This window comes from Perissodus microlepis, chromosome 10 (assembly GCF_051167445.1).
Source record: "Perissodus microlepis isolate ML-2025 ecotype Zambia chromosome 10, ASM5116744v1, whole genome shotgun sequence".
Classification (NCBI taxonomy): Eukaryota; Metazoa; Chordata; class Actinopteri; order Cichliformes; family Cichlidae; genus Perissodus; species Perissodus microlepis.
In genome coordinates this window covers 15,137,263-15,161,269 of record NC_140470.1, presented here as the reverse complement: position 1 = coordinate 15,161,269, position 24,007 = coordinate 15,137,263, and the positions used below count along the sequence as shown (strand labels likewise).

The 24,007-nt window shown below is 42.2% G+C and overlaps 3 protein-coding genes across 8 annotated transcripts; all 3 read left to right on the top strand.

Annotated features, from left to right (window-relative positions):
* Window positions 1-638: 638 nt before the first annotated feature.
* aldocb (aldolase C, fructose-bisphosphate, b) lies at window positions 639-10,332 on the top strand. 2 transcript variants are annotated; one of them, XM_084942389.1, is made up of 9 exons: window positions 639-752; window positions 6,595-6,711; window positions 7,015-7,226; window positions 7,679-7,733; window positions 7,834-7,994; window positions 8,118-8,201; window positions 8,297-8,471; window positions 8,877-9,076; window positions 9,188-10,332. In XM_084942389.1, the coding sequence occupies exons 2-9, from the start codon at window positions 6,600-6,602 to the stop codon at window positions 9,278-9,280; spliced, it is 1,092 nt and encodes a 363-aa protein (XP_084798515.1). In that variant the 5' UTR covers window positions 639-752; window positions 6,595-6,599; the 3' UTR covers window positions 9,281-10,332. The 2 variants fall into 2 exon arrangements, with proteins under 2 accessions (XP_084798515.1, XP_084798516.1); XM_084942390.1 differs by lacking the exon at window positions 639-752 and adding an exon at window positions 1,982-2,075.
* A 2,380-nt stretch (window positions 10,333-12,712) lies between these two features.
* pigs (phosphatidylinositol glycan anchor biosynthesis, class S) lies at window positions 12,713-18,588 on the top strand. The gene is made up of 12 exons (XM_084942381.1): window positions 12,713-12,964; window positions 14,155-14,294; window positions 14,387-14,498; window positions 14,583-14,672; window positions 14,782-14,873; window positions 15,084-15,324; window positions 15,402-15,544; window positions 15,629-15,743; window positions 15,847-15,992; window positions 16,085-16,185; window positions 16,265-16,475; window positions 18,068-18,588. The coding sequence occupies exons 1-12, from the start codon at window positions 12,946-12,948 to the stop codon at window positions 18,344-18,346; spliced, it is 1,689 nt and encodes a 562-aa protein (XP_084798507.1). The 5' UTR covers window positions 12,713-12,945; the 3' UTR covers window positions 18,347-18,588.
* Window positions 18,589-19,171: 583 nt separating this feature from the next.
* On the top strand, window positions 19,172-23,521 carry LOC146379092 (serine/arginine-rich splicing factor 1B-like). 5 transcript variants are annotated; one of them, XR_014801555.1, is made up of 6 exons: window positions 19,173-19,609; window positions 20,076-20,278; window positions 20,380-20,552; window positions 21,795-22,110; window positions 22,486-22,574; window positions 22,909-23,521. XR_014801555.1 is itself a non-coding variant. In XM_084942384.1 (5 exons), exons 1-4 carry the CDS (start codon window positions 19,419-19,421, stop codon window positions 22,005-22,007), a joined length of 780 nt encoding a protein of 259 aa, XP_084798510.1. In that variant the 5' UTR covers window positions 19,172-19,418; the 3' UTR covers window positions 22,486-23,521. The 5 variants fall into 5 exon arrangements, 2 of the variants coding, with proteins under 2 accessions (XP_084798510.1, XP_084798508.1); XM_084942384.1 differs by having other exon boundaries at window positions 19,172-19,609; window positions 21,795-22,007; window positions 22,486-23,521; XR_014801554.1 differs by having other exon boundaries at window positions 22,486-23,521.
* The last annotated feature ends 486 nt before the right edge of the window (window positions 23,522-24,007 follow it).

Below are 24,007 nucleotides of genomic sequence, written 5' to 3'. Positions count from 1 at the left end.
TTACACAAACTGAGAAGAAAGAAACAACACACATGTACAAAATGCACTATAAATGGAGCATATATATTAGGCCACAACTAAAATAGAGGTATGTGGGCAAAGTCAACAAGTGCAGATCTGCATTTGACCAGGGGGAGCTCAGCATCTCAGAAAAACTTATGAAAACAAATTCCTTTTAAGGTCATATTATTGTTAATGCTCAATTCAAATGCCTTACAGGAACCTCTCAACAAATTACATTACCGAAGTATCAGAACATACCATAAACAATAATATGAATAGAAATCTAACATATGTGAAAGTCATAAAAGTTCACTCAGCTTTGTCTACAACTAGGCCGCAAAACATGAGTATTAATCGTTTTCAGAGGTTATTTAGCACTAGGACGAAAAAAGACTCACCAAATACAGAGTTTATTTAATTAAAGTAAATTATTTTTATCTTATTGAACAGTTTGCACTGTAGGAGGCGAGGTTCCACCTTTGTTCACAATCGCTTTGTCAATTTTACCATCAACATCTATAAATACCTAGGTACTTTTAGAAAACAGAGGACAAACTGTCTCCACAAAAAAGAAAAAAAGATGCACAATCACTCTGGAGCTATGCGGCGCATGCGCCCCGTCGCTTCGTGCCGTGACGCGTGGCTTAAGCTCCGCCCAGGCTTTCTAAAAGGTCACGTCGCGCTGCAGCAGTGAAACAGGAGACCGTTCCGCATCCTCTGCGCACACCTCACCTGATCTCTATCAGCAGGTAAGAGTCACCTCATCCGAAAAATATTACAATTTTAAACGTTTATTGTGTGTTACTGAGCGCGTCAGCCATGATGGCTGTCATTCTCATGGTGATGCGGATGTGATGCTGTTGACTGAACCTACAGCTAGCTGTATCTTCCAAAAGTTAGCCTGTTAGCCATAAATGAACAAGCAGCGTCATTAGCTGTATCACTGATGCTATGTCATCTCAATTTGACAGACAACTCCTAAAAGTCTATCACCTTCTCAAAAACAGTCGTTTTAGAGTTGCGCATTTCGGCCCCATCATCGAAGTACGCAACAGGAAGGGCGCAGAAGTGATGACCTTCAAGGATGGAAGTGGAGGAGACGAGCCTGTTGCGCCTTCCTTCGCTTCAGATCGACGCTATCAGTTTTTACATGTGCTTGATTATGCGTGATTTGTCGGGTACAAACGTGGGTGGCAGCGGTGATGGATGAGGGCTGTGACGAGGTTGTTTCCCGTCAGGGTGTAGCTGTCCCGAAGCACGTAGACATCGAGAGGCGGAGCCGCAGAGTACGTGAAAAAGCTACACGTGTTAATGAAGTCATATAGCGGCCTGAATTTTGGAAGCAAGGCTTGCATATATATATATTTTTTTTTTAAATTCTATGCTAGTTTTGTAGAAAAGTGGCGTAAAATTAACCAACTTAAGCAAATTAGTTCAGAATGTAAAATAAATACTAATATCAACAATAATGATAATATATAACAAATGTGTTTTAGCCCTTATCGCGTGGGGATGTACTTGATGAGGGTTGGATTGTAGAAGTGTTTATAATTTAAAAAAACAAGAAAACAAACGGCAGTTTCCACTTAGAGTAATTATATTTTTTACTATTCTCTTGCATTATTAACGAGTGTAATTCTTAAATAAGTGTTTTCATTGTTGATTTGTACGCTACTACTTCACGTGTAAAATGACTTAAAAAACAAATGAGGCAATGGATCAATGAACAAATCGAAACCCTTAATCAATAACTGCTGTTGCTGATTAATTCTCTATTGATAAACTAATAGTTTCCAGTCCAGAGAGTATTTTTTTACAATCATACACCAGGTGTTCTTAATTATGAGTGGTTTCCTTACATCGGGTTTCCCCATTACTGACGTTTATGGACATGTTTCTGAAGTCTAACCTGCACATTTTCATCAATGTCCCTTTCTTTGAACTGCAAAACCCTCGCAGCCTCGAGGTCTGTAATAGGCTCCCATTGAGCTGCATGGGTAACAGTGCTCCTGCTAGCGCTGCAGCATCAAGGCCTGAAGATAGACGCGACGCCAAGGCCAGAGGCCCGTCTGGTAACAAAGCACAGCACTGAAAGCAGGCTTTTTATTTTAGTGCTGTCTTGCAGGAGCCATTTCATCTCAAAGCTCATGCAGCTTGCAAATAGAATTAAAAAAAAAAAAAAAAAGTGGCTACACCTCACCTCCAGAGGGTTCTGATGATCTAGACAAAACAGCAAAAAAATCCTCATCCTCCCCCTACATGCTTATGAACATAGGCAGTAAATCTAGCATGCAAGCTCAAGACCTTGTAGTTGAATGCTTGCAGCAATGCTTAAAAGAAGACCAGCTGCAGCGTGATGGCTGTAAATGTGGACTCTGATGTTTTTCTTGTATTTGTGATTTCTCACTGCATGCCGGGCTGCTCCTGTTTTAAGGTGAGAAGCATTGGATGGCCCCTCTGTTTGTTTTTGTTTTGTTTTTTCTTCTGTTAACCTGAAATTCAATCGAAATCAGACAGCATCACAGTTAAATCAGCCTGGTACAAATCTAGATGTGTCATTTTCCATCTAACAACAACTAAAGAGCGTGTGCGTGTGTGTGGAGTGGTGATGTCTCTCCTACCGTGTTATTTGAAAAAAGGCGTTGCGAGTCCGGTCTTCTTGTTTTTTCAAGTGGTTCTCTGTGACTCAGCAGGGAGTTGATCTTCATGTCGCATTGCAGAAGTGTTGTTGAGGCAGACCACTACAACAGGCTGGATCAAAGATCAGAAAATATAGAGAGCTGGGCTACGTGTCATGGAAGCCTGCATATGCAGTCTACTCACAACAGCGAACCAGCTTTAAACTGTTCAGTCATATCACTTCAGGTTTATCAGTTTTTAGTGATGGTATGGTGTTGTTTGTGGTGTGTTGTTGTTGTTGTTGTTGTTGTTGTTTTTTTTTTTTGTTTTGTTTTTTTAATTCTTTTGAGCTGCTTTAGCCACACAGGAAATTGATCAGGAATCGATGAAGAATCTGACCTCCAAGCAGAATTTCTAATTGCAGTTACCAAATCAATAAATCTCACGAATGACAATCAATAGGATGCACTCTAATTTACTACACACACGCCCATTCAGCTATCTTATTGAGGACCTTCATTGACATAATGGTTTCCCTAACCATTAAAAATGAATGCCTAAACCTAACCATAACCTAATTGTAACCCTGACACTAAAACCTCATTTTGAGCCTCAAAAAGGCCTTCAAACTTGTGAGGACCAGTGTGTGTGTGTGTGTGTGTGTGTGTCCTCACAAGTGACTGTTGGTTCTTACAAGTATAGTAGAATGCATATTTCGGTCCTCACAAAGATGGCTAAACAGGAACACGAACACACACAAACAGTCTTAGAACTTTGTGCACATAATTTATAAAATATTTGAAAGCCGCATTAGATAAATGTCCTTGGTCACTGGGGCATCATGATCACTGAACAGTGTATGTGTATGCAACTGTCTGGAAGATAACGATTATCACCATTGTTGATGATAACGCCACTGGAAGGTCTCTACTTGATTCTGATAGCGCTTATGCTGCTCTAGTTTTTAGCATTTAAAAAAAAAAAAAAAAAAACCTACTGGAAACACAGAAAGATGTTTTTAAAGAGTTCTTAGCCCAATACTGTAGCTCAGGTTAGTCAATACAAATGAAGATGCAGGTTCAGCCCAATACTGTAGCTCAGGTAGTCAATACAAATGAAGATGCAGGTTCAGCCCAATACTGTAGCTCAGGTCGTCAATACAAATGAAGATGCAGGTTCACCCCAATTGTAATGTCTTACAGTTTTTATAGGATGTGCTATAGTTTCTTTAAATCTGCTACAGTTGGGTAGTTGAGGCTTTTACCGAACTTAAAATAATTTCTGTATTTTGATATTGACTCAAAAAAACAAAATGATTTCAAATAATCACTTGACTTCATGAGTAGATCATGAAGCTAAAGGAATATGCAAAGCAGAAATATTTAAACTCAAACACCAATGAAAAGCCTTCCTTTTAATTCTCTTGATCAGGTCATTGTCCTAACATCCTATGCTCTGAATAATGGACTTTTTTTTTTTTTTTTTTTTGTAAGTGTGTCACATCTGTGGTGCAAGGCCCTGCAGTGGTGCTCGTGTGGCACAGAGTGAGGTAGTTGTCTTTGTTCTAATGTCCTCCTCTGGGACTGTTTCCTGGAGACGTTCAAGAAGCCAACCCAAAAATGGGAAACCTAAGATTAGTACCTCCTTTGGCTGTGAGTAACATAAGCTGAGTTGTCATCACCTGATTATGTCTAAAGCAGTTCAGCCACAGCCTTCTGACAATCTCCCATTTTTTGATTTGGGAGCCATCGTAGATTAAGAGAGACAGAAGGATAATCTTATATGACAAATATTTTCCCAGGTTACTTTACCAAAGAGAGAAATGTCCTTGACACCACACACTCTCTCTGTGGTTGTTGCATTGATGCATAGTAGTGATTCTAAAACTTTATACTTGCACATTTTAGCCAATATCATTTTTTTATTTTTTTTAAGCTAATAACCCTCCAAGCATAAACTCTAGTGCACTACTACCAAACTAGCCCCAGCTGATAATGTGCTAGAGTCCTGCCTCATATTGTCCTTTTAAGGGGGATTGTATTAATTTGTGTATGCAATTCCCTATGGACAGTGTAAAAAGACAGGGTTTCACCCATTGCAAACGTGCTCCTGTGCACTCGTCCAAAATCCCGGATGCATGTCCCTGGTTGCGGATGACCTATGTGTCTGTTTAATGCTGTTTGGTTGACACATGGCGACATTCACAGGGACTGGGAGAAGCACAGGCAGTGACTGTGGTGGTCACTTCTCAATGTGTTTGACACTTTGTTTCACTTCAGCTCTTTTCATGTTATAACTTCCCTCTACTCTGTCCCGAGCTGATGGACCAATAACAGAATAACCAGGAGTAGCCCACAGACCGGTTATACTCCATAGTTGTGTGGTATACTGGTACACTCCCTCCATCGACGCTCTCTGTGGGTAAGCAGGCCCCCATAGGCTGCCGGGGCTGAGCTGTGATTTCAGCGTAAGCCTCCAGTCAATGTAAAGTTGTCGTCTTTAGTAATTTTCCGTTATTTTTGGCCAGTTGTTGCATAAACTGTAGATTTCCTATTGAGTTAGATTGTTGTGCAACGTTTCCTCAGTGAAACTCCACCAAGGTGGAGTCGTACTGCTTCACAAAGGAGGGCAGGTATTTGCTGAGCATGGTTTTTGGCTGGTACAGACAGTGGAGCAGAGCTGAATGCACACATGCCTGTGCTTTAAGGTTGGCTTTTATCAAGTGTAAATACTTCCTTTTATTCACTGGAGATGTGAAGTATGCAGCTTGTACCCCTGCTGAAGCTATTCTCCTCGGGGGACACGATATGCCCTGCAGGCCTGGCCGTGTGTGTGTGTGTGTGTGTGATAAGAGTTGCACACTGATTTCATTGAGAGGCCTGTGTGTACTGTAAAGGTTATCTCATAGCTTTAAGCTGAGGATTAACACAGAGGGTACAGGGAGTATATCAGACGGTGTGCTCTCACAACAAACCAGCCTCCCTGACTTTATCATTAAGCTGTATTACAGCCTCCTATGATTGTGTGCCTTTACAATATACTGACAATTCCAGCTTTTAGTTGACACTGCTCGCTGTGGAGGAACATTTAGTAGAATAAATGAATCGTCTATCAAATTCTCCAATGGATGACCTGCTATTGTGGCCCACACCCGGCAGCGTTGTGCACAAAGCTACAGCCTTGTGTTCAGCGGGAGCGGCTCGGATACCAATATCGCCAAACAGACAAGTCACAGCTTGTTCTCAGGCACACAGTGCATTAGCTGGAGTGAGAACGGAAATTTACAAATCCTTGATGCACTCATATCGCATGGATCCAGTAGAAATAATTTGTAGTCTGAGAGCAGCAGCACTTAAATGGACGCGTGACGTGTCACTCCAGGCAAAGAACTAAAGGTGTAACTTGCAGAGAGGTGTGTAATGACAGAGGAAAACAAAGAGTGTTGCTGAGGAGGGGGAAACGAGCCGTGTTGCATCCAGGCCTGCAGCTATAATGAGGACTGGCAGCAGAGTCTATAGGAGCGTTGTTACACAACCCCTTCCCCCTCCCTCCATCCGTCTGCTGTGGTTCACATGGGGGAGGTGAGGGGTTACGTAACTGCTAATTTACGGAAGAGTGAGGAAGGGAAAGGGGAATTAAATAATCTGGTTTGAAGGCTGTTTATTGAATTTGGTCACTGCCACCAAGCTTTCTGTTTTTAATGACTGACACCAGATGATGCATGGAAATGAATGTCAACAAGATGGGGTGTTTGCTTCTAGTCACAATAAGTGATTTTACTGAATTACTTTTTTCTATCTTTGTTTGAGTTTGGCCATTTTCACCAATCTGGCTGCACTTAACTGAGAAAAGCTCATTGGTATAACAGTATAGTCGAGCTGCAGACAATAGAGACATTAAATGAGGCCAGCCCTGGGCAGTAATCCAGGTTTGCACATAGTGAAGCAGTATGTGTGTTTCGCTCTCTTTCAGCCACCATGACTCACCAGTATCCCGCACTGACCCCTGAGCAGAAGAAGGAGCTGCAGGACATTGCTCACAGGATAGTAGCTCCAGGCAAAGGCATCCTCGCAGCTGATGAGTCCACCGGTATGTGTCGGTGTTTCAGCAAAGGTGGCTGATTGAAACGTAACATTAAACATGGTTGAATACCAACATGCAGTACACTGAACATGCAGTGAGTTGCATGTAAAATTAGAATTGCTGTGCGTTTATTTAAAGAGATCATAAAATAAAGATGCATGTTATTGTTTCTATAAGATTACTGCAAACAAGCAGTTTTAGTCTTCTGCTGAAAGCCAATTTATACTGTAAATGATGCTAAATAAATGGCATTTGTGTCGTCTGTGTGTGTATTTTATTAAATCCATGTCCTTGTTTTTTGCTCTTTAGGCAGCATGGCAAAGCGTTTGAACCCCATTGGGGTCGAGAACACTGAGGAGAACAGGCGCCGCTACCGCCAGTTGCTCTTCACAGCCGACCAGCGCATCGACAGCTGTATCGGAGGTGTGATCTTCTTCCATGAAACCCTCTACCAGAACACTGACGATGGCGTCAACTTCGCCAAGCTCATCAAAGACCGCGGCATTGTCGTTGGCATCAAGGTAGGCAGGGGATTGCCGTTGCTGGGTAATCAGTTTACCCTGGTGCATTCTTGAATATTAGTTTCAGCTCAGTTTCATTATGCTTCTGCTGCATTGCCTGGTTTGTGCCGTTACGTGTTAGTTTACATAGTTTGTCGTGCTCAGACTCGACCTTAAAACACAAGAGCCTGAGTGCTGAAAATCTCAACCTTCTTTGGTTTTGAATGTCATCATCACTGCACTGTTGATATAATGCAGTCAAGTGACTCAGCTTAGCAGGCAGAGTAAACCCTCATCGTTTAGCAGGTAAAACCTGAAAGGGTTTTTCTAAACCAAAAAAAAACATGCTGACCCACTGTGTGTGTTTACATACACTCAGACCCACACATAACAGCAGATCATGTTGTTAGGACCAACTGGGCTAAAGTTATTTCAGGTCAAATTCAGTACATTTTCCGTTTCTGTCTTTACAGGTTGACAAGGGTGTTGTACCCCTCGCTGGAACAAATGGAGAGACCACCACTCAGGGTAGGAGACAGTAGACGCACAAGTTTGAGAACTGAAATGAACTTCACGGAAGCCCTGCGTGTTTCTCATGGTTGGTTCTGTGTGCGTTGTTTGAGTGCAGGTCTGGATGGGCTGTCCGAGCGATGCGCGCAGTATAAGAAGGACGGCGCAGATTTCGCCAAGTGGCGTTCTGTGCTGAAGATCAGCGAAACCACGCCGTCTGAGCTGGCCATCTTTGAGAACGCCAACGTGCTGGCACGATATGCTAGCATCTGCCAACAGGTTAGTGTGGTACTATAGAGGGTTGCTTTCCTCTTTTGGAAAGGACACTACTGATCATCAAATGGTAGTATTGTATATTTCTAAAATACTGGTGTTAAATTTACACTCTGTAATCTCTCTCAGAATGGTATTGTTCCAATTGTGGAGCCTGAGATCCTTCCTGATGGAGATCATGACCTGAAGCGTTGCCAGTACGTCACTGAGAAGGTAACATGTTGCAGAATGTGGAACTCTGCCACCTTTATCTGTTCTGGAGAGTTCAAGTTTGGACTTGCGTGCTGTCGTTTGTCTCCTGCTGTTAGGTCCTTGCTGCAGTGTACAAGGCTCTGTCGGATCACCACGTGTACCTGGAGGGGACACTGCTGAAGCCCAACATGGTCACAGCTGGACACTCCTGCCCAACTAAGTACAGCAGTGAAGAAATCGCCATGGCTACTGTCACTGCTCTGCGCCGCACAGTGCCTCCTGCTGTCCCAGGCAAGATACTTGTGTATATAATAGGAAAAATTCAGCGAGTGGGACGGTATCGGTGTGCAATAGCAGGGCTGCAAGTGACTTAATAGAGCAGCATATTCAAAAGTTAAACCATTATACGTTATCATGGATAAATTGCTAGCTGAAACATGCTTTTGTGAGTGTATAAAATCAGTTAGATCATCCCTTGGAATTTGGATGAGTTGACTAGTAAATTGGCTGTCTTGGCATTTTTCAGATTGCTTTGATTTCCTAATAGTAATACTTAAATCTCTTGATTCTTTCACTCGTTTATATCTACCTGCAGAGTGCAAACATGCAGGAAAAGATGCTTTCGAAAACCTTTAAAATCTTCCTCGACATCAGGTGTGAGCAGATCGGTAACTCGTGTTTCTTTTGTATAAACAGGGGTGACATTCTTGTCTGGTGGCCAGTCTGAGGAAGAGGCCAGCGTGAACCTTAATGCCATTAACAACTGCCCACTCCCCAAGCCCTGGGCCCTGACTTTCTCCTACGGCCGTGCCCTGCAGGCCTCAGCTCTTAACGCCTGGAAAGGACAGCTGAACAACGAGAAGGCCGCCACCGAGGAGTTCATCAAGCGTGCCGAGGTCAGACCACAGGAAGGGACATCAGATGTGTCCTTTGTACTGCTAATTTAAAAAAAGCAAAACTTTCTTTGCTCTTTTGCTTATGTCTGTTTTGTTTTTTTTCTTCTCCAGGCTAACGGTCTGGCTGCACTCGGCAAGTACGAGTCTTCCGGAAGTGGCACCGCCGCAGCCCAGTCCCTCTACGTGGCTAATCACGCCTATTAAACAGCAAACTACCACGTTGAGCTGTGGCATAGTTATAGTCTTATATCTGCTCTGCTGTCTCCCCTCTTCACTCCTCCATCAATCACAGGCCTGTGCTGTCTGCTTTACTTTAGAGTTCTTAAATTTACATTATTAGATATGTGTATTTGAAACCATCATGTGACATCACAGTACTAAAAGGAAACAGACATGGGTCATCTGTCTTTTTTTTTTTTTTTTTTTTAATTCCCCCCAGTTTCAACAAATGGTTACAGTTTTGAGACAATTTGAAGTTAAACGGTTGGAGGATAATCAAAAATGTTTAGTCAGTATTCATTCCACATTCCTTCTTTCACGCAGCTGTCTCTGTCCACTTCACACAAAATATCAAATCACTCCCAAGCAGGCCAGATCAGCATGTTTGTGTCAGTGTTTCGCTTCTGTCAGAACAGCATTGGTTCATTGTTGAAACGCTCTACTAACATCCGCACTGACACCAAGTGGGACCAACTGCTTATTAGTGGCATCAGAACATGCGTTAAGGAGCAAGATGGCAGACGAGGTGAAAATGTTGAGCCGAGTTGATCTTTTGAACAAAAGCGTGGAGTGCTCTGTTGTGCTTTCAGACAGATGTATATCTAGTAGATGTAAGCAGGCACATTATACTGTAATAAGCCACTACACACCAGGATTTTTTTTTTTTTTTTTTTTCTTTTGTTCTTGTGCTCCTTATCACCATTATTGAATTTTAAAACAAACAACCATCTTGTGTGTCTGTTCATTAGCTTAACATTACATGCAGTAATCGATGTATTCAGTTGTGTGAAGATGTCAATATTATGTGATGCTAGTGTGTCATCCTCCCACCCGTTTTCCCCCCTGCCTGCCCTACCGAACGACCAGACTAGTTTCTATCGACATTCACATTCAATGGACCAATGGCGTGGGGTCAGCTGCGGGGAAACTGTCGCTGCTGTGTTGGAGTACTGTGCCGTTTGTGGTGTTAATATTGTTCTTTAAGCACTTGGTGTGTCAAATAGTGGAGAAAAATAAACTAAAACCTTAAAACATCAGATGCTTTTGTGTGATGGAATTTTCTACACTTGTCCTGATACTGTCGATGACAGAGTTATGCATGTTAGTCAAATATTGCTACTTTATTATTTAGAATCTTTACTGCCTCTACATTTTAGAGATAAATGTTGAGTATTTAATTATATGTAGTTGGCTGATATCATTACCTTTACACAATCAGCTTATTGTGATTAGAAACTAAATGGCCAACACTAATCTGCATATTTAAACTTTATTTTCAGTTTCCTGGAGGTGTATATATGCCTACATGCACCCCCTTTCTGAGTCTGTTTCTGAGTCAAAGTCATGTGTTTTGCGCTCAATCTTGCAGATTGGATAGACAGTCGTATGGAAGCAGCTCAGGGTCTGTAGGCATGACCTGCTGAAGTTAAAGCTAAAGATCAGAATGTAACACGTAGGATATTTGGTCAGGGTTTACGGAAACTGGTCCAAAAAAAGGAAAAAATATCCAGTGAGCAGTATTTCTCTGGATGATAATGCTTTGATGGCAGAGGTGATTGGCCAGACGGCTTTGAGCTGATAGAAAGGCAGCAGTAACTCAAATAACCACTCAATAGCCAAGATATGCAGAAGAGCATCTCTGAATGCACTACACATCACGTGGCTTGCAGGAGATGTGCTACCGCAGCAGAAGACCACACCAGCTAAAATTTCTTTCAGTGGACAGTGAGTCTGTGTGAATTTATAAAGCCCTTTTAAAAACAACTACAGGGTCTCCTTTACCAAATGTAAAAGACAAAGTTGGGCCAAAAGGTAAAAAATATAGAAAATCGCTCCACAATTTTGCAGCTGCAACTTCGAAAGCCCCGTCACCTCTGAGTTTACGTTGTGTCTCCAGCAAAAGTCTCTGGTCTGCTGACCTGAGAACGAGGTGGGACATAAGAGTGCAATAGCTCAGACAGATAAAATGATGCAGAATTATTAAGAGACTTAAAGACAAATAAAAGGATTTTTAAAATGGATTCGTAAACTAACTGGAAGCCAGTGAAGGGAAGCTAAAATTGATGTGCTCTTGCGTCCTTGCACCAGATAAAAATCGAGCGGCTGTGTTTTGCACCTGCTGTAGGTGAGCAACTGGCCTGGCCAATTCCAATAAAAAGTGCATTGCAGTAATTGACACAAGAGGTTTTAAAACAGAAGTATTAATGTTTCAAGGTTGGACTAGAGTGGCTTGACCTTTGGCAGTCATCTCAACTGGAAAAAGCAGGCTTTTGCTACAGTGTTCACATAAGCTTTGAGCTTTAGAGAAGGATCCATTTTCACTCCTAAATTAGTGATAATGGATTTCTCATATGGGGCCAATGAGGAAAGGTCAATACAGGGGCTGCTGCTGGTGCCGCTGAATCTAAACAACGTGACTTCTATCTTGTTCTCATTAAAATTCAAGTGATTTATCACCATCCATCTCCTGATGTCGATAAGGCCGTCATGGAGAGGCAGGACAGAGCATTCAGTCGTGCGCTAACATGAGGTCTAAAGTGTACCTTATGTTGGGTCCAAGATGTGTATCACCATTTTCACTAGCATTACTGATGCTACCAGTTTCTTAAAATTATTTAGATGAAATAAGCACTTTATGAAAGGGTATCTGTGGTGTCCAGTAGAGTCCAAGGGTCACCACACAAATCACCCAAATTTAACAAAGCTGACCGAAAAGTAATGAGGTCATCTGTTTAACACCAGGACCAGCTGGACAAATTAGAGCAGGGTAAATACATAAGTGAGAGAGCAGCTGTTTCCTCCCTTATTGCCTATTCTGGGTGTCCTTGAGCACCCTGGCTAACTTCCATATATCATCCCAGGGTTAACAGATCAGATTTGGGTTTTACTGGACAGCTTGAGGAAGATGGCAGTGATGCAGGTGGATGTCCCTCTAGTGTCCTTACCTGACAGAACGACCACAATATGTGCATCTTCGGTGTCTGACAAGTGGTCATCAACACCAGGGCACCACAAGGAACTGTCCTCTGCCTTTGGCTATTCACCCTCTACACCACGGACTTCAGCCACTGCACAGAGACCTGGTATCTTCATCAGTTTTATAATGAGTCTGTGGTGGTTGGATGCAATAGCGAGAGTGATGAGATAGAGTACAGGGCTGTGGTGGACTTGTTTTTCCACATGTTGCGGGCATGCTGCTGGGGCAGCAGACTAAGGATCATATGTGTTAATCGTGTAAATAACACTAAGCATACTCACTTTTGTTGGTTGCTCAAGGAATTTATGCATTCACAAGATGAATTGAGCCTGTCGTAATTAAAGCTACCACAGATGGCGCTGAATACCCACATTTATCACAGTGTGTTTGTGCGTTTAATTCTTTTACAGGTTGCGCCGACGGTCATTTTCACTCCTGCAATCCTTTGCACAACAACGTACAGCCCTAACACTTTTTAGAACTATACGGGCAGACAGGTGTATATGCAAATATTTGATCCTATTTAATTTAATGTAAGCTATCTGTATGAACCACGGTTCTGTTTTCGTCCTCACGCGAAGAACCGCTTAGATACGTTTAAAAATTGGTCATGTGATCGGTGCTGCTGGCTGCTTGGCATCCACGAGTGCTCCCTCCCAGTTCATTGGAAGAAATGGCTATCACGGAAGTGGGTAAGTAGATTCGTAACTGAAATGAGTGTAAATGATTTAATTCTTATTAAGTGTTTTAATTGGTTTACGTTAGATTTATTAAACATGAACCTTTGTACAGAGTGCAACCATAGAGGACTAACAGGAGCCGTTTTCTCCATGTTATGACCCTTTGAAGCTAATGGCTAGCTAGCCCCAGTTGCAGGGGTGATGCCCTGCCACTGGAAGAACACCTGCTGTTTACTACATGATTTGTTTTTGTTTTGTGTTTTTAAATATATATTTTTAATTAAAGGAATACTTACGATAGTAAAGCTTCCACAAAGGACAGTATGTTAACACTGAACCTCTTTTACAACCATGTAAGACACTGTAGTTGATGCAGCATGATAGACACAAATGTCTTACTCAGTCAGTGGTCACCAGTCTGGACATATCGAGGGTACGTAGGGGTCAAGGATTGGGATAAAATCCTCTGTCATAATATACAGTCACCGGATATTTTATTAGGTACACCGTGAGACTACTGAGTTCGATCCCACACTGTAGTCACAAAGGGGTGGACGTGGTCAGCAACAAAACTCAAGTATGGTATTTAAACGAGGCTCAGTTGGTGCTAAGGGGCCAAGAGCATATCCCCCACACCAGTTACACCACCAGATGCTTGTACTGTTGATACAAGACAAGGTGGATCCTACCTTTATGCTGTTGATGTCAAATTGTGACTAAAAAAGTGGCCAGTGAGTGCGTGTAACCTATTTTAAAATATTATATTTAACATATTGTTCAATGATTTCCAGAAGCAAAAAAAAAAACTATTTCATTTTTTTAACAATTGAGTATTTTTAGTTTAAACACCATGGTAAACTCTGATTATGTTTGCTGGTGCTTATATAAATGATCTGATTTTGTTTTAGCCTGAATCCCAAGTTAGGTTTGAATGTTGGCATTTAGAGCTGAAATAATTGGTCAGTTATCTGTTTAAACTAAGTTTTACTGCAGTTATTTTGGTAATAGATTGATTGTTACAGTTAGTCATTTTAATGCGAAACAGTGTTTATTTTAACTAAGCTGTTATTTAATTTAAAATGGGTGTATTTCACATGTATACTTTAATTTCTACTGTACTCCATTTTTAATTGATAGATAATTAGCAGATTTATCATCAGTGAAAATCTTTCAAACAACAATACTGTGTGTTTGTCTCCCAGAGCGTCGACGAGGTCAGCTTGCTGCTCTATCCATAGCAGCCGTTGTCATCATTGTGGGAGTCCCTTTGTGGTGGCGAACAACTGAGACATACCGCGCCTGGTTACCTGTTAGTCAGATCAAAGATCTGGCTAAACTGCAGGTTTTTTAGTGTTTCTATTTATCTCTCATGCCTTGTAGTTGATTGATCTTCCTTGTGTAATACATTCTTATCTCTTATTTCTTATTTTGCAGCTGCATTTGAGCGCTGATGTCGAGGTTGTGTTTGCACGCGGCACCGTGACGCCAGAACAGCAGAAAAAGGTCCCGTTGACGCAGACGCAGGATGAGGAACATACAGTGGATGGTGATTTGCTCATGCAGTTTATGATTCTGCGGTCACAGAATATGAAGCCTGCAAGGTCGTTTGACTCTCAAACTTTCTTTCCAGAGGACACAACATTGAGGTACAGGTATGAAACAAAGTACCGCACAGCTACAATCATGGAGGAAGATGCCCTGAAAAAGCCGACTGCTGCAGGTGAGCAGCAGCCTGTCAAATCCAACTTGTGGTAGTTCAGATGTTGACATTTGACATTTTTTTCTCAAAGAAAGCACAGCTGATAATCACGATAATTTTTCTGCTTTAGAGGCAGATCTGTCTCTGCACATGCTCAGTGAGAGTCCGTGCGGTTCTTTAGTTGTGTATGTGATTCCGGAGTCCTCTTCTTTGCTGCCTGAGGTAAAACTGAAGCTTTTTTATTTTATTTCATGAGTGTGATCACTCCATGCTAATTACTATTAGAAAAAAGGATAATGAAGAAAATATAATTTACTGTCACAGATTGTAAATAGAGTACCTTCTGCAGAGCTTGAAACACAATTAATTATTTGTTATATTCCAGGTAAGACAAAGATAATAAAGTATGCAATGCACCTTCATGCCTTTCAGGATGTGAATGTGTATATCGGTCAGCGAAGGACAGCCCTGGTGCGTATCAGCGCCCAGATGAGAGTGGGCAAGACACTAGAGCAATTGCTGGCTCAGTTGGAGCCCCAGATCAAGCAGGTGCTCCAAGTGATGTCTTTTAGCCACACTGACATCACCGTTGCACTCAGCGACAGAGTCCGTTTTAGACCTGGCAACAAAGAGAGCATTGCTGACAGCATGAGAGCCTTCAAATCTAGCCCAGGTTGGTAATTTGGCTCCAGGTTTAACTCTGAGAACACGTTTGTGTCTTTTCTTTGATTGTTCTTATCTTCCTGTCAGGTTATGAGATCACATTCAGTCTGCTAAACCCTGATCCAAAGTCACACCAGCTGCACTGGGACATTGAGGGTGCCGTGCAGACATACATCCAGCCTTTGCTTACAAAACTGTCCCCTCTGGCTAACTTTAGCATGGACTCTCAGGTGCTGTTAATGCACAGTCCCCATTATGACAAAGAAAAGATGCTCAATTATTGGAAGTTAAGGTTTACCTTTCCTTTTTTACAGACCTTGTACTACACCATGCTCGGAGTGACACCACGCTTTGACAGCAGCTTCGAGGCTTACACGCTCAATGCTGACAGCCTTGCACATGTCATCAACCCGGTGGAGGCTAGACTTGGTAAAAGTCTGCTTTTTTAAATGATCATGGTTTAGCTTTTTCTGCTGTATTTAAATACAATATGTTTTAATTATTTTTTTTCTTTTTTGCGTTTGACTTCCAGGCTCTAATGCGGCATCTTCTAACCCTGTGTTAAATTTTCTGCTGTATGTCCCGGATATTCGTCATTCACCCCTTTACATCCACGATCACAGGAAACAGGAAGTCCCTTCCAATGCGTTTCACTCTCCACGCTGGGGTGGAATCATGGTAAGAAGAACGAAGAGCAACGCTGAGGGATAGCTGCATGTTTATTTTGTTATGTTGGGTATTGTAACCTATATTTATCCATGTTTTTGCAGGTTTATAACGTGAATGGTTTCTATGGGTCGGAGACGGAGTTCCCTGTTCACGTCAACATTAACATGGCTAAAGTGATGGGAGTCTTCCTCGCCCAGCTTCGGTAAGTGTTAACCCGCAGTGTGGCAGTCGTTTTCTTTCCTCTCGACACAAAGTAACCTTCATGTGCCGTGTCCTGTCAGGTTGTTGCTGGGCGTGCAGTCATTAAGCCCCCCACCTGGCTTCCTCGTGGCACCGTGTGGTAGCACAGGACTAGCTGACTGGGAGCTGGATCGCCTCATGTGGAGTCGTAGTGTGGAAAACATTGCAACAGCAACCACCACCATCACCTCTCTGGCGCAGTTGCTGGACCAGATAGGCAACATTGTTATCAATGACAACATTGCACAGCAGGTAAGGTGAAGGTGTGGTAGTAGTTATGCATTTGTTCCATGTAGCAAAATTGTGCATGTGCGTAGATTTCTTAACACATCTTAACTTTGATCCTGGAGATTTATGTCATTGTTTTGGTTTCTCAGTTTGAATTTAAAACTGTCATATGTGACTTTATTTTGTTGTTAAATACTTTGTTATTGTCAGTTAATCAACAACAAACGAGCTACTTCCTGCTCATCACCTGAAGACAAAAATCCAAAATTCATCCTTCTTTTAATAATTGTATTATTGTACTAGCGACATAGTAGTGAGGACACAAACTAAAGTTAGTTAGTAAGCTTCTACTCTGAGGGGCTTCTGGTTCATTTGCACTGGCAGGTAACAAAGATTGGCAAGAAGAGCATCTGTTTAATGTAGTACAATCAGATCCTAGCTGGGGGAAGTCAGGAACAACATCAGCAATCACACTACATAAGCTGAAATTAGAAACATAAAAAACAAAATCAGAAACTATTTCTGTTGTCACGGCCAGCTCAAAAAGTAAAAAAAAAAAGAAAAAAGCTCAAGTAATCTCAGTGACTGCAACATCTAAAGAGGATGCCACACCAGAGTTTGAATTTGTCAGCAATACTTATTTTATTTAAACAGAATGAAGGTCTGGAGGCCTGGAAGACGGTAAGATAAACATGGAAGGAGTCCAGGCCAGCCACACAGGAGGCTGTGGGACCCAGAACCTCTCTCCCTAAACTAATAGAATAATAAAACCCATTCATGCATCTTCTGCCACTTATCCGTGTCCAGATCACCATTGCAGCAGCCTGGGGAACACAGAGGCATACCCTCGGTCTCTCGGCCATCCAAGAAATGTAATCTCTACAGCATGTCTTGGGTTTGCCCTGGTGCATCCTCCCAGAAGGACAGGCCAGGAACAGGACATGCCCAGGAGGCATCCTAGTCAGATGGCTGAACCACCTCAGCTGGCTCTTTGCAATGTGGAGGAGCAGCTCCTCTACTCTGAGCCCCTCCTAGATGACTGAAACCCTTGCCTGTCTCTAGGGAGAGGTCAGCCAACATTCGGAGAAAGCTCATTTATATTGCTTGTATCCGCAATCTCATTCTTTTGAGTTAGTGGACAAAGTTGCAGACCTGTCCCTCTGTCTGCCTCTGTCTGCATCTCACTCAACAAGAGCCCGAGATACTGCAGCTGTGAACTGCTCCAAAGTGAACTGGAGGCGACCATCTGATGAACCACATCATCTGCAAAAAGCAAAGATGAGGACCTGAAGCCACAAAATTAGAAGCTTTTTGCCACTTGGGTGCACACCTAGAAATTCTGACTCTAAAATTTTGTCAATGCCTTTTTTTTTTTTTTTAAAGAAAAGATACACAAAAAATCGCCCTATGGAAAACCAAAAAATAACACTTTCATATCACACGAAGACTGCATATATGAACACAAAGACAAACCGAATGAACCAAAATAAACAAAAGGCCGTTTCAGTCTTGGTATCAGAGTGGTATCTTACGCCTAACAATTAGGTAGTCTCCTCTAATTTCATAATAATAACAATAATAATACATAATCTGTGATCTATTTTGCTAATATGCAGGTGTCCAGTGCTGTCACGTCCCTGCAGCTGGCCATGGCTGAGCTGGAGGTCGGAAACCTCGGCTTTGCTCTGCAGTACAGCAAAGAGGCCATCTTGGCTTCAGAGAAAGCATTCTTCGACCCTTCGCTCCTTCACCTGCTTTACTTTCCAGACGATCAGAAGTTTGCTATCTACATACCACTCTTCCTGCCCATGTGCGTGCCTATTCTGCTCTCAATGCTGAAAATAGTGTCGGAGGCCAGGCAGAGACGCAGAGAAAAGCAAGCCAAAAAGGAATAAGAGGCACTCAAGCAGGAGAAGAAGAACAAAGAAACTGTATGAACAAATCATTTCGTTAGTGGCCTGAAAAGGCTCATGTGAACCATTGTGGTTTGGGGTTTACAACTCATATTGTTTTGTGCAAGGATTTATGCCTGATGTACTGAGTGATTGCAGCGACTGTCTGACACTGCATGGCTGAAAGCTTCAGTTTATTTATTTTATTTCTCATGTTATTAAGAAATAAAAACTAAAGTTCTGTCTTTTTTTTCTATTATTACATTACTGCAGATCTCCAAAAGTCCAAATTGGGCTTTGAGGTTCATCTAATAAAAAAAAAAAAAATCAGCTTCAACAATTGAAATCTAGCTGTTTTGATGATCATTTGGCTCAGGTGGAGAAAGATTTCCTCACAAAACACTGAATAAGTTACTCTCTCTAGTGTCTGTTGCTTAAATACTTATGAAGTTATGATTTTCACTGTCATGGCCACATGACAGTTTAGTGATGAAGAGGACATTATATGCTTCTTTGAATGGAGATTGTTGCACAATACTTAATGGGCTGGTACAATGGGCTGGGCGCCTGAGCAATCAGAGCACATTTACCAATTATACAGTTGTTCATACACTCAGTATTTATACCTAAACGCCTTCTAACATTAACACGTTCACTCACACTCTAATCAATGGGGTTTAGGATCTTCCTCGAGGATTTATAGATCGATCCACTGAGCTTCAGACTGGTAGATAACCCTACCATCTGAACAGCTGTGGCTCAGGTTACGGGTTACGCTTTAAAGTGTAACCCCACTTTCCGGTAGGTGGCGGTATACGCCTTTTAAAGCTAGACGTACCCTGTGAAGAAGAATCCGTTATCGGTAGCTTCTGCTTGCAACTTTTAGCCCTTGCTTATCTCGCTGTTTGAATTCCGCTTCGAAGTGTTTCAATTTTTATTAAGGTGTAGCTTAAACCGAATCTCTAACGCGTAGTTCGTACATGCCGCTTACTATCTAGGCGCCACTCTAGTCATTTTTTTTTACCAAAAGTTGATCTATTAGCCGGCTTGCTAACTTCCCTCGCGTTGCGCCATCATGTCTGGCGGTCTCATTCGAGGACCCGCGGGGAGTAACGACTGTCGGATATATGTGGGAAATCTCCCTCCCGACATACGTTCAAAAGACGTGGAAGACTTATTTTACAAGTACGGAAGTATTCGTGATATAGATCTGAAGAACCGAAGAGGAGGACCACCGTTTGCTTTCGTGCAGTTCGACGACCCGAGGTGAGCCGCATTGTCTCGCCGCCACGTCTGCCTGTTATCTCCACAGTTAGCCAGCTACACCCAAATAAGGGGACACAACGTGCGAGTTGACGGGATATAACCTGTAGCAAGAATTTGGTTTAGGAGAAGGTTTGAGTCGAGTAATTGGAGCTCTTTTTGGATTGTCGTGAAATGTGTGTTGTTGAGGCCTGCAGGAGGCCACGTTAATTGGCGGTTTACCCCGTTAAGTACCTGTGAATGTGCTAGCAAATGGGCTACTACCAAACCACTTTTTAGCTGATGGGTAATGATCAAGATACCAATTAAACGATTTAACAAAATATCTATCATCTATAAGTCCACTATAAGAGGCTAATTTCCTCCCCATTTTTAAATGGTCTGTGACAAAGGCTGAAATATGAGTAAAACTGCATGTTTGTTTGCATTATTGGAATTAGATTATTCATTTCACTGTTCGATTTCACAGGGATGCTGAAGATGCTGTTTATGGGCGTGATGGATATGACTACGATGGCTACCGTCTGCGTGTGGAGTTCCCTAGAAGTGGAAGAGGAGGTGGAGGTGGTGGTGGTGCTGGAGGAGGGGGAGGAGGAGGAGGAGGAATGGGACCCCCAAGGGGAAGGTACGGTCCCCCATCCCGACGCTCGGAGAACAGGGTGGTTGTCTCAGGTGAGTGGTGTATTTTTCTATCTGAAGGTTGTGGTCTCTAGTTTAAGTGTGTAGTTGTATGTGTAAAGCTTACAAAACTTTTGTTGTTATTTACTTGTTAGGCCTTCCCCCCAGCGGGAGCTGGCAGGACCTGAAGGATCACATGCGGGAAGCAGGTGATGTATGTTATGCTGATGTGTTCCGTGATGGCACTGGTGTGGTGGAGTTTGTACGCAAAGAAGACATGACCTACGCCGTCCGTAAACTGGACAACACAAAGTTTCGCTCTCATGAGGTATGTAAATCCTCACATTGTCAGACTCTCTTAATAAGGACTAACTTGAAAAGCTTAGTCTTAAGAAGAAGAAGAAAAAAAGGCGACAACTGGACTTCTTTAGGCTTGCAAAGAGGTTTCACCTTTAATCAAACGGAAAACAAATAGTTACAGATATTTATGGTGTGTTCCTGAATAAGTCAGCATTTCTGTTTTCCAGTCAGAAATTTAATCTGGAACACCCCCTGAACTTGGATGTCCCACTTGTAAAGTCAGATCAGACCCAGGAACTAAATAATTCATAGGCAGCATACCTCGACAAAAAAATGTAGCATTAACCCACCTTGGCTCATGTGCTGACTCACGTGATCAGTAATGGGTCAACGATACTTGGAGCCGCTGCCAAAGGGAACAACTGCCGCTACACTTTAATTACCCAGGACTCTCCACCATTTGTTTTATATCATTTATTGATCTCACAAGGGAAATTGTTTTGTTACAGCAGCAGGATAAAGAATAAAAATTAGCCTGTTACAGAAAGACAGTTAGTTACAGTTTCACAGAAAATGTCAGGAATGTCGGCCTGAGGGAGAACGAACTCTTTTACCTCAGAATTGTTGAGTGGGTGAGATGGATTGTCCAAGATGGAGAGCAATTTGAGCGTCCTCCAAATTCTGGCCAATCATCGTTCCAACCTTGTGAATCAGTTGGCAGTGATGCTTTTTCTTGCTCCTTATTGCTACCACAGATGGGTAGGAGACCTTCAGGATCGCTTAGAACTGAAGGAGCCTGTTGGCTGAGAAGTGAAACGTCTTTGCAAACCTAAAGAAGTCTTGATGCCTTTTTTTTTTTCTTCCTCCTTTATCTCCAAGCTCTTAAAGCTGTTAAGACTACCATTACCCAGATGACTGAGAGCCAACACAGACATTGAAAAGCTTACTTAAACATTGTAAGGAATGTGACAGTTAATTTGCAGTAAGTAAAGCAAAATGCTCAACTGTAAAGATTTCCTGGCGATAAGAATCAATAATTGGCTTATCTGTTTTATATTAACAGAAACGATCTTACTGAATGATGAATTGGCTGATTGTGAATGCAATTTAAAATTCTGATGTGTGGATTGGGGTTGTTGTGCAGCAGTATGTCTGTTTATTTATGACTAATACATCAACCAGGAAAAAATGTGGTTAGCTATTTCTGTATGTGGGTTTCATATAACAGGAAAAGGAATGGTCGGTGATGTGTGCTCATGTTTGTGTTCAGGGTGAGACGGCTTATATCCGTGTGAAGATGGACGGCCCTCGGAGCCCCAGCTACGGTCGCTCTCGCTCTCGTAGCCGCAGTCGAAGCAGGAGCAAGAGTGGATCACGCAGCTACTCCCCACGCCGCAACAGAGGATCTCCCCGATATTCTCCCCGCCGCTCTCGCTCCCGCTCCCGGTCCCATTCCCGCTCTCGCTCCCGCTCTCGCACCTAGGCAAGCCTGACCTAAGAGCCAGAGTGGAAATCTTCACATTACTCAACGAATCCTGTATATTCATCAAGGATCATCTCGTGTGTCACCTATGTATGCTGTCATGGTGTGTGCTTCCTTCCCTAACCGACACCAACCCACCTGCAGTTTTATTTTCCATTCTAATTTTTGCAGACCAGTTGAGCGTGCACATGACCGAATTTTGCTCCATTATTTCTTCTCTCAAAACGTGTTCTGCTTCTGCTGTGTCATCTCTAATTCATCTGTGTACCTCTCTTCTCCATCTGTGTACCTCTCTTCTCCATCTGTGTACCTCTCTTCTCCTGATTGTCCTGGTTGAGTGTTGAATGTTTTTTGCTTCATTTGCAAAGATTCTTTTTTTTTTTTTTTTTTTAATTTTTTAATTTTTTTTTTTTTTTTTTTACTTCCTTCAGGCGAATACTGCTGTCTTTTTGACCTTCTTGTGTGTTTCTCTGTTCAGAGTTCAGAGGAACAGGATAGGATGGGAACAGAGGAAACAGTTCATATTAGGATAAACAGGAGGAGGAGGAGTCAAATGTGGCACCAATGGTATGATGGCTGTGCCTTGTCAACTGTGAAATTATAAGGCTGTTCATTTTTTCTTTTTTCTTTTTTTTTTTTTTTTCAAAAAGCATAAATCTGACAATAGGGCCCAGTTTGAATGTTTTCAGTTAAGTTTTTTTTGGGTTTTTTTTGGTGCTTTTTCTCATCCTTTATCATACAAAGTAAATCTTTGTATTTTGGGCTTGATTATAGATGGTTTTCTCCTTTTTCTCAAAGTAAACTCCCTGGTAGCTGCATTTATTTACATTACTTCAAGCATTTTCCTGAAGGTGTGATTCTAACTCGCCTCCTTCTCTTTGGTTCTGCTGGTATTCTGAAGGTTTGGACTGGGCTCATTGTCTCACCATTCCGGAGCTGGATCAGGATTCAGGATCAGATTAGGATTAGGCTTCAGGATGGATACATGGAGCAGGATCATAGGAGCGTTTTTACCGGGAGAAGATCCCGACCCCCTGGCCCTATCCACATAAACCCATCAAACCGGAACCATTGTAGTGCGATATTCAGAAAAAATTGGCTTTCGAATTTTCCAAAATTTCCCTTTTTGTGTGGGACCTCACAGACAGACTTACTGGCTACACAGTGCCGCACCGTTTATTTTTTTTAATAATTAAAAAGAAGAGAAAAGCATGGATCAAATCCAGGAGGAGGGCTGGGAGGTGCAGGATGGATCCACACGCGTAAGGAGTGGTAAATAGTGGAAAACCGTTACCAGTGGAGGAGGGAGGGAGGGGTGAAGAGGGAAGTCTGGGCGGAGACAAGGGATCGTAACTTTAATGTGGTTTGTATCTTTTTTTTCTTTTGTTTTGTTTTTTTTCTTTTTGGTCCAGTTTTTTTTGTTTTCTAGCGGTGGCTGACTTCTGATTTTCTTACACATGATCTCGATTATCTCAAAGCTTTATTCTCTTTTAATAAAACGTTCTACAACATTAGATGAACTGACTTTTTTCTTTCACTGCATTAAAAATGGTGTGTACAGAGTATTTGAACATATTCCTCTAGGTGGCTGCTGTTAATTTCATTGTCTTAAAAATCTCATAGCTTAGCAGGAGCACTGTTTGCCAAGGTGCTACCTCTTTCAGTCCCGCACTCTACACTTGTCTCTTATGATGAAGCCAGATTCGCTTCATTCTTCTTCCTCTTGCCTGGTCCACTTTGACGTCTCCACAATGGATCATCTGCCTCCATCTCACCCTGTCCTCTATGACATCAATCCTCTGTATATCCTCCTACACTACATCCATGAATCTTCTCTGAGGTCTTCTTTTACTCCTGCCTGGCAACTCCATCTTCATTTGTCTAGTATAATAATGGATTGCATTTATATAGCACTTTTCTGGGCACCCAAAGCGCTTCACAATTCAGTCACTCAGACTGAATTGTGAATTCAGTCACTCAGAAGTGAGGTTGCCATATCG

Excerpts from the sequence above, each read along its gene's own strand:
- aldocb (XM_084942390.1), top strand. The coding sequence starts at position 1,997 with ATGGGTAACAGTGCTCCTGCTAGCGCTGCAGCATCAAGGCCTGAAGAT. Across the intron at positions 6,712-7,014 it reads CGCAGCTGATGAGTCCACCG|GCAGCATGGCAAAGCGTTTG; the intron begins GTATGTGTCGGT and ends TTTGCTCTTTAG. Across the intron at positions 8,202-8,296 it reads GCCAGTACGTCACTGAGAAG|GTCCTTGCTGCAGTGTACAA; the intron begins GTAACATGTTGC and ends TCCTGCTGTTAG.
- LOC146379092 (XM_084942384.1), top strand. The coding sequence starts at position 19,419 with ATGTCTGGCGGTCTCATTCGAGGACCCGCGGGGAGTAACGACTGTCGG. Across the intron at positions 20,279-20,379 it reads GAACAGGGTGGTTGTCTCAG|GCCTTCCCCCCAGCGGGAGC; the intron begins GTGAGTGGTGTA and ends TTTACTTGTTAG. Across the intron at positions 20,553-21,794 it reads CAAAGTTTCGCTCTCATGAG|GGTGAGACGGCTTATATCCG; the intron begins GTATGTAAATCC and ends GTTTGTGTTCAG.
- pigs (XM_084942381.1), top strand. Across the intron at positions 14,295-14,386 it reads AAGATCTGGCTAAACTGCAG|CTGCATTTGAGCGCTGATGT; the intron begins GTTTTTTAGTGT and ends CTTATTTTGCAG. Across the intron at positions 15,993-16,084 it reads CACGCTGGGGTGGAATCATG|GTTTATAACGTGAATGGTTT; the intron begins GTAAGAAGAACG and ends ATGTTTTTGCAG.